Source organism: Macaca mulatta, chromosome 4, assembly GCF_049350105.2.
Source record: "Macaca mulatta isolate MMU2019108-1 chromosome 4, T2T-MMU8v2.0, whole genome shotgun sequence".
Taxonomy (NCBI): Eukaryota; Metazoa; Chordata; class Mammalia; order Primates; family Cercopithecidae; genus Macaca; species Macaca mulatta.
This window is the reverse complement of record NC_133409.1, coordinates 85,226,025-85,238,535: the sequence shown is the minus strand read 5'-3', so window position 1 is coordinate 85,238,535 and position 12,511 is coordinate 85,226,025. Positions and strand designations below refer to the sequence as shown.

Below are 12,511 nucleotides of genomic sequence, written 5' to 3'. Positions count from 1 at the left end.
AATTTATATTATTTATATATGCATATCATCATGTATTAACAAGTTACCAATTTGACTACCTGAATTTCCCAAACATCATTCATTCAATTACATAACTTCATGATTTTTACCATACTGAATTACCGTATTATTTACTTAATATTTTTCGTTAAGTTCTATCAGTACCTAAAGTGGAATACTGGAATCACTTGGTACAAATAGAAGGTAACCAAGAAGACAAAAGCAATGAATACAAAACACTGCTCTGAAATTCTACTGTTGCCTACCCAAGACTCTTACCTGAAACTTGCTTTCTCTTTGATAAAAACAGAAATTACAAATGAGTTAAATCAGTTAAAGAAATACCATCAAATTGAGTCTTTGTCTTGTGATTTATAAAGACATTTAGAAGAAACACTCTTTTAATTCAATACTATTCAGTATTTTGTGCATGTGACCCTTAAGATTATTATTTATCCTGCCTGTTTTCATATTCCACACCTCTGGAACCCATGGATTAAACCATGGTAAAGATTATCCAGTAACGCATTGCTTAATGACAGGAATAATTCTGAAAAATGTGTCATTAGGCAATTTTGTCTTAAGAACGTCACAGTGTATGCAGACAAGCCAGATGGTATAGCCTCTTAAACATCTAAGCTATATGGCATAGCCTATTGCTCTCATACAGCATGTGACCATGCAGCATGTTACTGTATTGAATATTTTAGGCAATTATATAACACAATGGTACATAGCTATCTAAACAAATTTAAACCTAGAAAAAGTAGTTGAAAATACAGTATTATAATCTTAAGGGACCACTATTGTACTGTTGTTGTGTATGTGGTCTGTTGTTCACTGAAATGTCACTATGTGGGACATGACTGGTAACTGAATTTCTTAAACCATGATCACATTGAATATACCAGTACTATAACATTTAATCACTGTATTCTTTTAAAACTAACAGAAAACTAAAACATAAAATAAAGTTTTAATTGTACTATAAAATTACAGAGAAATAAAAGCAGAAACTGTTAGTATAAATTTTTTTACAATGGCAAAATAATAAGGATATATTCACATATATATACTTACTTGTTTTTTTAGAGCTAGAAAATACTCTGAATGATAAATATGATCATTTGTAGGATCTTCTACCCAAATCCACCAAGGTTCTCCCACTGTCCCATGTACCTAGAAGAAAAATAGTATATCATAACTCAAGTAAGGGATAGCATCCAATCTTCTCACTCTAGAAGCTTTATTGATACATAATTTATATTACAAAGTTTACTCATTTAAATATTTACAGTATACAGTTAAATAATTTTAAAATATTTCCAAAGTTGTACAACCATCACCATAATCTAGTTTTAGAACATTTTTACCACCTCAAAAAGAAATCTTGTACCCATTAGTAGTCACTACCTTTTCCTTACAGATTTGCCTATTCTGTAAATTTCAATTAAATAAAATCATATAATATGCAGTCTTTTGTGACTGGATTTTTTAATTTACCATGATGGTTTCACAGTTCATCTACGTTTTAGCATGCATCAATGCTTTCATTCCTTTTTATTGTCTAATAATATTCCATTGGATAGATATACTGTATTTTATTTTATCCATTTCAATGTCTTTCTCTCTCTCTTACTCTCTCTCTCACTCGCTCTTCTTTGCAAAACCCAGTCTTGTTCAGCATGCATCTCTCCCTCATGTGACTCAAGAAAAAGTGACCACATCCTCTGGGATAATTTTGATTGGCATAAGTCAATCAGCTCATGGGATTCCCCTCACAACTGCTGTGGTAAGGCAGAGGCACATGACAAATACCGGCCCAATTAGACAGAAGAAAAGGTCTATGGTCCATGCTCTGGGCTGGAGAAGTGGGGATGTGTTTCCCATGCTCTGTTTAATGCAAACAGTAAATCATGAAAACATTTGAGAAGTATCCACAAGTGTCAGCAGAGCAAATGGGTGAAAAGTTCCTGGTCCTTGAATGATATCTTTAAACAGAAGACTCAACCATCATTAGGGCCTATTCTACCTGTGGACCTTTTATTATGAAAGATAATATACTTCAGTCCTTAACTCAGTTTGAGGCAACTTAAGTTTTCCAATCTTGAAGTCAACAGCATTGTGCCTGACAGAGATAACTATTAAAATCATTAAGTACTCTGTCTTACTAATGAGTTAAATCAAACTGCAGATTTATTACAGATATTGGCAGAAGGACACAGTGTAAGAAATACAAAACTTCCACTCATTTCAAAAATAGTGTATTAGAAATAAAATTTCAAGTATGAGTTTATGGGTAACAATAAATTTATATTTATGTGAAACTTTATACCTATAGAAATATTAAATATAATTTTGTATCATCTAGTCCCAATGAAAATTCTGTAAAAAAGATTATTATTATTATTATAATACATGTTTATAACTGAGGAAACTAAAGAAATTAAAGATTTGGACACTTTAAGACCAATGTAGAATTAGGTTAAAATCAAGGTTGGGTAATTTTAGAGCATACTGTTAAAATTCATTCACATTAAAGATCTATAAACATCAGGTAATGCAGAAGATACTTAATTAGAACTTTACAATAACATGCAAAATAGGCACTGCTATACTATTAATAGTGATTTACTTGTTTTCCCCCATCGGCTTATTGAAAGTAAGAACTAAGCCTCACTTGCCTTTGTACCTACAATCTCTAACATAGTAACTGGTACAAAAATAGATCTTTAAAAGATATTGATTGAATAAAAAGAGAATCTGGTGTGTATCTTTATATACACAATAATATCTAAGCTATCAATGGAGAAGAAAGAATTAAAACAAACAAAAACGTGATGGGAATCAAGGATGAACATTTTGAAAAACTGTATGGTGTTAAATATTCAGAGAAGTAAAGAAAATAACTGAGAAAGATCTATTTATTACGGCAATCCATCAGTCTCTGGAGATCATGGAGGAAGTAGTCTCAGCAGGAAAGAAACAGGTGATTGGGAGAAAATAAAGAATACTTTTCTACAAGTCTAATGTTTCAAAAAAGGAAAGAATATTAATTTAAGAGACATCAAGATTTAAAAATGGCTCTTTTTATCATGAAAAATCTTGAATTTTTTGGAAGGCTAAAATGACAAAGTAGACATGGCAAAAATGAAGATAACATAGAGAAAATAAAAGAAGATAGAACTAATATAGCAAAGTCCCTATGGAGTTGAATCCACTAAACTGTTGTTCATTGTTGAAATTTAGGTTTTCTAAATGTTTTGAAGGAACCTCACTGGTTGACATATTACTAATATACCAAGGTTTTGTTGAGGATGAGAGTAAATATTGCTATAAGTTTTTTTTTTTTTTTTTTTGAGACGGAGTCTCGCTCTGTCACCCAGGCTGGAGTGCAGTGGCATGGTCTTGGCTCACAGCAAACTCAGGCCTTTCGGGTTCACACCATTCTCCTGCCTCAGCTTCCCAAGTAGCTGGGACTACAGGCGCCTGTCACCATTCTCGGCTAATTGCTATAATTTTTTACATAAATCCTCAATATATATTCCTTTTAGAGGATTTTCTATATGCCTTAGGAACAGATGTAGTTGAGCCTGTAGTACAGACATTTTTGTTTAACATAGATATAGGCGTTTTCCACTTCTACCTGATCATTCCAAGTGAAATCAGGATAGATGCTGAGTGTCACTCGGAGGACAGTCCTTGTGATGGGCTGAATGGATGCTTCCATCATAACAGAAGGAATCTGATGAACACATTGTTTGACCTTCAGTCCAATATTCACATGATGCAAAATGTGACCTGCAGAAAAATATCACATAGAACAAATGTGTCCAGGCAGAAAAAAGCAATATAATCTGACTTGTAAATGGGATTTCAGAGAAGGTGATTTTATTGCTTGTTTTATGATTTGCTATGTAGATTAGCTGACATTCTTGACCTGGCATGTTTGAATATTTTGTAATAGTTAACTTGAATTAGCAATTCACAGTTTTTAAAGCCAGTATCAAGGTTTCTTTAGCTATTAATAGGGTTCTTAAAATTACGATAGTGTTTAAACTACTATAAACAGATTCACTTGAATATGAAGAGATTTTTGCTTGATTTTAGATAAATGAAAAATATTTATAAGTATGGCAAAATTTTTATTTTGATTAATGTGTAAATTCACAATACCTTCTTTTACATCTAGCAACATATTCTATTTGCACAAAACAATACATTCAAACATATTTGCTTCCTTCTTACCTATTTCGTCTTTCCTCATGTCTTTCAGCTTATCCACAGTAAGCTTTTTTTCTTCTAATCTTGTTAGGATGTGTGGTGGTAGGACTGAAAATTGTCTCAAAGGGCTAGCCCAACCCCAAAGCCTCTTGTCAATGACTTTACTAAGATTCAGGAGCCTGTAGGTCATGGCAGGCCAACGTTTCCTCAGAGCAATTTCAAAAAGAGCGCGGACAATTCTAGCTGCATTCTAAAACATAATAGGAGGAGATTGGTGGTTATACCCAATGTGCTTTTAAATTTGTCAATAAATTTATTATTCAAACTCACTCTGAAAAGAAGTACAAGTCAAGCTGCATCCTTGAATTGTGGGGCATACCTTTTTGCATATAATCCTAATTATTCTTATTATTTCTACATAAGAATAATCCTGTCCTTTATATGTGGATGCTACTTGCTCACTCTCAGAGGAGAAGCCGTATTTCCAAGTTCTTAGAAAGTTCTACCTTCTAAACAGGAACGAAGTAGGAAGAGACAAAAGGCATGCAAAATATTTAGGAGGCTGTTAAGGCATCTGACTATAACAGACAAGGATGCCTCTAGATGAATAGTGGAATGATTAAATTTACAAGGCTATTTAGAGGATTAAGGAAGACTGGGATTCCAGTCAGGGAAAAAAAATTAATGAGAGAAGGGTGACAAATGAAATACTGATTAATGTAGCTACTTATATGAAAGGGCCATATTATTGGCTTCCTATAAACCAAACAATATGTTAACTTGCTTTACATACATTGCCTCATTTAATTTTTACAAAAACTGCATTTAATTGATATTGATATTATGATTTTATAGATGAATACACTAGGGCTCAAAGAGGTATAAAATTTCACCAAGGTCACACAGCTTGTTGGTGTCAGAGCATCTACTCAAAGCCAGGACTAAAGGACTCCAAATATAACTGAGATTCTAGACTCAGTGGTCTGAGGATAACTTCATTAATAGACATATAGAAAGTTATAATGAATGCAGTCTTTTTTCTTCACATTTCTACAGCTAGCTCCCATTTATTTTGCCTCCACTCCTTTATCATTAACTTTGCAGATTGTTTTATTAAAGATTATTTACTAAATGAACTTAAAGATACCTTCCAATATCCAATAACATCTGTATTTGAAAATAAAGAATGTTCAATCTGGTTAAAATTCAAACAAGACATACAAAACTGAAAATATTTCAAATGGCAGACAAACAATCCAGCCTAAAATTATGAGATCAAAAATGACAGATGAGTTAAGGGCTTTCATTTCACATTTTATATAAGATATGCACTGTCTTTTGACTAATTTGACTGTTTTGTTTCGGTATTAGAAACTAAAGTACAAAATGGTAGATAGAAGTATAAGGACAGTTCTGATATCCATTAAAAATGACTGAATGGGTCTTTATAAGGCCCAGAGAATAATAAATAAAATTTTGATTACTGTATCTATCAAATAGGTTTTCCTACCTCATTCCCACTTGTTCTTATAAAAAACTGTCAGGCTAATTTTCCCAACTGTCTTTGAAAGTATGTCATTTTAATATTACTGATCTACAGTTGTCTCCTCAAAGCTAAAAGAAGTAGGAGAAATTCCATATGACAAGATACAAACAGGGCATTTTAATCTAGAATGATATAAATTGGCTGAAAATAATAAGTCTATAACATGTACAGTCTAGAAAAGTTAAGCATAAGCCTTTAAATAGAATCCTAGAATATTTGAGCTATAGGTTTACCTTAGGGGCTGAGAAGAGAAAGCTTAAAAAATATAGAAGAAAATACCATTTTACAGAGTTGAGAGAGTAGTTGTTCAATTACTGATAGCTTAAACTTAAAATGTAATAAAATATAATTTATCTGATGCATTCAGGGATGCTAAATCCATAACAGCTATTTAAGAAAAACCAGGGATGCTTTGAGATATCCTTAATCAGAAGTTGACTTCCTGGATACCAATCATGAAGAGAATTAAAGTTTTACATTGTAAGCAATTCTTATGTCAGTCTCTGATAATATCTTCATAATCTTGAAACAAGCAGAAATGTTGCCAGATTATTCATCCAGAACCCAGTAAAACTTTACCTTTTATTTAAATGATTAACTATTTCAATATAAAATATTAGAACATATAAAATATTAGAAAATATAAAATGACAATATTATATTACTTTACAGAAAAACATATAAAACAAAGGAGATTAGAAACAATTATTCCTATAGAAGCTATAATGTTTAAAGAATATATAAATATTTTCACTACATCTATACTAACTTTATATAATTTATGAAATCATCACCTGGTATCTTGGTTACACTGATTAAATTACTACATTCATTCAAAATGTTTACTAATATGTCTTGGTTTGTGTTTGTAAATATTACATGTTGACAGCACTCCTAAGTACTCACGGCTATTAATAATGATTCATTTAACACAAACATTGTTTTCTATATTTAGTCTTTGAACAAAATTACAAATACAACATAAGAGCAGAATTATTTCCATATTTAAAATAAAATTGAGTTTTAATTTATTCTTAATTTATAAAAGGAAATACTCAATAAAATAAAATTAAAAAGCCTTGATAGGTAAGTAAGTTTTTTAAAAAAGTATGTCTAGAAGGGAAATTTTTCATTTGAAGGAAAAATAGGGTAAAACATAACCTACTTTACTTCACATGAGGGCTTGAATATTAAAACACAAATATTTGAACATTTTATACTATGGTATTTTTTAAAAGTTATAAATTAAATGAGCTGTAGTTTAGGGAATAATTTGCTTTCTGTCCTCAATTTTTAAGTTTCAACAGTAGAGAGGAGAGATAACTTTTGTAAAAACCAGAGACTTATTAAACTGAACATATGGTAGGAAATATGTTTACTATGCCTTATTTAATGATTAAAAATATTATTTCTAATATTTGGTAAAAACTAAAAAAGTTTCACAATCTTTTCTTTATGCTTGCAACATTCTTTAACTTATCTCTTTATAAGTACTTTATATTCTTTTACTTTATAAGTAAAAGAAATGAAATTCATCATTTAAAGTAGAAAAAAATCAGGTATCATTTTAAAACTTTATAAAAACATCAACACCAAAAAAAGCCAAATCAGCCATCAAATCTCATCCCCAGTCTTGTTTTATGAGCATAGATTACATAAAATATTTACAAATTAGCAGAACCAGTTCTAAGTAAAATGGTGGTTTGGTAGCATGTCACAAAGCAATACATTCATAGCATAGCATGAATTAGCACCTTGGTCCTCTAAAGATATTCAAGGAAGAGAAAAGGGAAGGGAATAAGATTCTTACCTGTGCAACATACGCAGAATCTGATATAAGGGAGAAACTGTCCATTTCTCCTCGGCTGATATAAGTTTGAAGTAAGATGTTTATTTTCCCGTAACTATTCTCTACACCTCCAGGAGTGGAGAGTTCACAAAAATTGCTTAATAAGGCATCTAACTCCTCTATTTCCTCTTCTCTGACCTAGAAGAATCAATGTATTTATTGGAATTTTGAGGCTGATTTATTTAAATTTTTCACATTTAAATTAAATACACCGCATGCTTTGTAAGAGTTTCCATTTACTATAAAGCAGCACTTTTCTTTCATAGAGTTAAATAACAATAATTTTTCCACAGTTAGCTAAAAAACTGCAATATGAAATGATCTTGAGGCTGATACAATTACATTTTATTATTTATCACCAATATTAAATTCGCCATTGACATATAAAAATTTGATATGCCAAAAAATTAAATCTTCTGACCTCACCATCCTTGAATTGATGAGATTTCATATTTTATTTGACCAGAGTAAAACCTCTGCACAACTGGATTAGGGCAAACTTGAATTATCTTCAAATGCATTCATTATAGTCATATATTTTTATATGGTATAACACATTCATAGCTTAAAGCCGTGAAGTACTATGATTCAAAGTATTAAAGTTTTCACTGTTAATAAGATTAAATATTAATATAGGTACAGAAATACTCATATCTATGGTTTGAATCATACAGGTACTTTTACATTTTCTTCAATAAGCCTTATATTGCAATAAACCAAAATCTTCATACTACACTCTTCAACAGTTTCATTACTGCAAAACCAATTTAAATTATTTGATGTGGAGTACAGAACAAAGAATGATGTTAGGTATGACGTAATATTATAATCTAGGACAGTGGGTCTTATTGATAAATAAAGAACATTGCTGATATTCCAGATGTGATGTGCCATACAGCTCATATGATATTAATTAATGAGAAGTTTTTATAAATGAATGAATGCATACATGTTGCATGCATTTGATTCAAATTTCAAGAATCTTACCTTAATTTGATCAAATTCTTCTGCTTTGGAGACTATGGCAAAGATATCACCTTCTGTTTTGTGAGCATCAAAGAGTTCATTAAAGGTCTACCAAAGTAAGTGTTATATTTGATTAAAATCAAAACATTTAAAATATTTTAAATTAAAAATGTGACTATAAATTACAGAGTGCAGTTATAATGTATGGTTACAGTACTTAAAGTTATTGCTTTACAAATATCAATAAATTTATCAAAGACCAAAACAAAAATTCCTAGAATATAATTAGCTATAGAAGATCTTTAGCAGGAAAAAGATGGATGATGAATAAAAGTTAATAAAATTTACATTAGACACCTTTAAAAAGTTCATAAAATTCTGTTTTTTTGTTTATTTTCAGCATGGCCATGTGGAAATCTGCACAGTTCACTAATTCTAAGCTGATCATGTATCAAAAAATTCAGAGATGTATATCTAGAAAATATGTAATCTGAAAATTCTCAAAATACTGCTAGTGAGGACATACAGAAAATCAGAAAACTGAGTTGAAAAAAATCAGTCAAAGGGCACATAGATTGAAGACAAATGCTAAAGAAAGTCTAAAGTTCCTGCAAAAGAACTGCAAACAGGTTTAGGATATAGAGTGGTAGCAACACACTAGCAAGTGAACAAATCTAAAAAGTTACTTTGACAAAATGAGTGGATGTGAATAGGTGATCGAAGAAGTGGAAAGCTAGAGACAATATGTTGGATTGATCTCAACCAGATCACAGTTCTGAGATAAAATATGTTTAAAGATTTTAAAGAAACCTAAAGTGCTATACAAATAGAAGGTTTATTTGGGGAAAGATGGGGAAAAGTTAGTAAGCACATGAGGTGTTTTCTGAAAATCATTACATGTATAAGCAAATGTGCCTTGACTTTTTAGGCTTTGGTGTGTATATTGCTTAGGATAAACACATTGAATAGGATGACAAGAGGTTTCTGAGTATCTGAAGTTTTTTTTCTTGTCTTTACTGAGGGTATACTGTTGAATTCATATAAGTTAAATGGATTTTGTTATATTATTTGCTTTTATTATTTTGCATTAACAACACATTTTGAAGTCTAGAAAGTATGTGCATATAAAATTAAACATATTTGCATTTGTTCCACTCAGTATAATACCTCAATGGTGTTGTATTTAATATAGTAATGGCTGGCAGTTCTACCCAAATCAGTTGAGGAAAAATATCCAGTTCGCTCCTCAAAACGAATCATCTGAGCTTTGTCTAGTTTTCGTCCAACTTCAATGACCAACTGTTCTCGATGTTTTCTTAATGTTGGGTCAATCTATGGCAAAAATATATAAACAGTTGAATATTTCTTTAGAGAGTAACCATTTGCAAACATATATCTATTTATGGAAATTAAAACTTAATGTTTTAGTTAGACTTTTTAATTACAGTTTTTAAACTACATTTTTCTACATTTAGGAAAAAATTGAAAATATTTTATGCCATTAAATAAAGGAAGCTTAAAAATTCATTAAAATTATAAATGTGCATATTCTTTTCAGGTACCAACATTTTGGAATCTAAAATTCTTATATGATCTTATGATCTTGAAAATCATAAAGATTAAAAATCAAATTTAAAAAACTCAATACTTGTCTTCTTTCACCCATACAGAGGGGATTTTAAATTATCAAATCATATTCATACTTTATTATCAGTTTTTTGGAGAAATGATAGCAAGAATGCTTTCCATGTCAAAATCAAGATATATTTAAAACTGCAAAGTTATCCGGCCAGGTGCGGTGGCTCACACCTGTAATCCCAGCAATTTGGGAGGCCAAGGTGGGTGGATCACAAGGTCAGAAGTTTCAGACCAGCCTGACGAATATGAAGAAATCCCATCTCTACTAAAAATACAAAAATTAGCCGGGTACGGGGGTGCACGCCTGTAATTCCAGCTACTCAGGAGGCTGAGGCAGGAGAACCACTTGAACCCAGGAGGCAGAGGTTGCAGTGAGCCAAGATCACGCCACTGCACTCCAACCTGGGCAACAGAGTGAGACTCCATCTAAAAAAAATGAATAAATAAAAATGCAAAGTTATCCTTTCAAAAAGATAGTTTTACTGTTTTAGTAGTTTTAATAACTGTAGATGGGAGAACTCATTCTGCATAAAATAATAATAGAAGTAAAAAGTAAATAAAGTTGACAGTGAATTTTTCTATAGTTTTAAAACTATTAGTTATCTAAAACTTTGTCTAAGCAGAAATAATGTAAGATATAAACAAATATTCTTGTTACTATAGTGTTGTAAATAAATATATGTATGTACACATGCCAATTATTGAGGAACACTCTGTAGTCATGAGCAGTAAAATGAAATATGACCTTTAATGGAGTAGGGGGAGTATTAAAACAATCTAGAAATCAATTAATGAGTTAACACTACTACCATTTGTTCTAACTTAGATATTTATGGTAGCTTATTTATGTAAGAAATATAGCTAAAATAAATTTTAAAAATCAGAAAAATGGAGCAAAAGAATATTAGCTGCAGGGAAGTAAGATGGAGTTAAGAATTATATCAGCAAATACAAAAAGTCTTAAATGTTTGCTATGAGTGATAATACATGTATCAGGTTCAACTTATAAAATGATTTTATTAATCACCTATTACTAAACCATTAAAAATATGTTAAATTATTTTATCTATGTTAGTTTCATAAGAGTTTTGTGGCCACAAATTTGTATCGAGTAATAACATTAAAACACACAAGTCAAAAAAAAAAAAAAAAGGGTCAAGATTCTCTAAAGTATAAAGGTACTATGTATCCAAAAGGTCTTTATACTGGAAGATGATAGGCAAATGGCTTTTGATTATAACCTAGTACTTTAAAATCAACTGATGTATTTATCTTGTTCCAAATTTTGAGATGGCTTAGTTCATAAAAATAAATTGTTTAGTTTTTGTTTTTCTTTACTCCTTCAAAACACTTTATTTTTATTTTATTTTATTTTATTATACTTTAAGTTCTAGGGTACATGTGCACAACATGCAGTTTTGTTACATATGTCTACATGTGCCATGCTGGTGTGCTGCACCCATCAACTTGTCAGCACCCATCAACTTGTCATTTACATCAGGTATAATTCCCAATGCCAGCCCCCACCCTGCCTCCTCCCCATAACAGGCCCCGGTGTGTGATGTTCCCCATCCAGAGTCCAAGTGATTTCATTGTTAAATTCCCACCTATGAGTGAGAACATGTGGTGTTTGGTTTTCTGTTCTTGTGATAGTTTGCTGAGAATGATGGTTTCCAGCTGCATCCGTGTCCCTACAAAGGACACGAACTCATCCTTTTTTATGGCTGCATAGTATTCCATGGTGTATATGTGCCACATTTTCTTAATCCAGTCTGTCACTGATGGACATTTGGGTTGGTTCTAAGTCTTTGCTATTGTGAATAGTGCCACAATAAACATACGTGTGCATGTGTCTTTATAGCAGCATGATTTATAATCCTTTGGGTCTATCCCCAGTAATGGGATGGCTGGGTCATATGGTGTTTCTAGTTCTAGATCCTTGAGGAATCGCCATACTGTTTTCCACAATGGTTGAACCAGTTTACAATCCCACCAACAGTGTAAAAGTGTTCCTATTTCTCCACATCCTCTCCAGGACCTGTTGTTTCCTGACTTTTTAATGATTGCCATTCTAACTGGTGTGAGTGGTATCTCATTATGGTTTTGATTTGCATTTCTCAAATGGCCAGTGATGATGAGCATTTTTTCATGTGCCTGTTGGCTGTATGCATGTCTTCTTTTGAGAAATGCCTGTTCATATCCATTGCCCATTTTTGATGGTTTTTTTTTTTTTTTTCCTCGTAAATTTGTTTGAGTTCTTTGCAGGTTCTGGATATTTGTCAGATCAG

At 31.5% G+C, this 12,511-nt stretch overlaps 1 protein-coding gene across 2 annotated transcripts in view; it reads right to left on the bottom strand.

Moving 5' to 3' along the window:
- ASCC3 (activating signal cointegrator 1 complex subunit 3) overlaps nt 1-12,511 on the bottom strand; it is a 372,277-nt gene that overhangs the window by 129,148 nt on the left and 230,618 nt on the right. For both annotated transcript variants that reach the window (XM_078001240.1, XM_015136988.3), the window contains 6 exons: nt 9,753-9,917; nt 8,607-8,693; nt 7,581-7,757; nt 4,249-4,474; nt 3,647-3,801; nt 1,081-1,179 (listed from right to left, as the gene is read on the bottom strand). In XM_078001240.1, the coding sequence (XP_077857366.1) occupies nt 1,081-1,179; nt 3,647-3,801; nt 4,249-4,474; nt 7,581-7,757; nt 8,607-8,693; nt 9,753-9,917 (909 nt within the window). The remainder of the gene's footprint in view (nt 1-1,080; nt 1,180-3,646; nt 3,802-4,248; nt 4,475-7,580; nt 7,758-8,606; nt 8,694-9,752; nt 9,918-12,511) is intronic.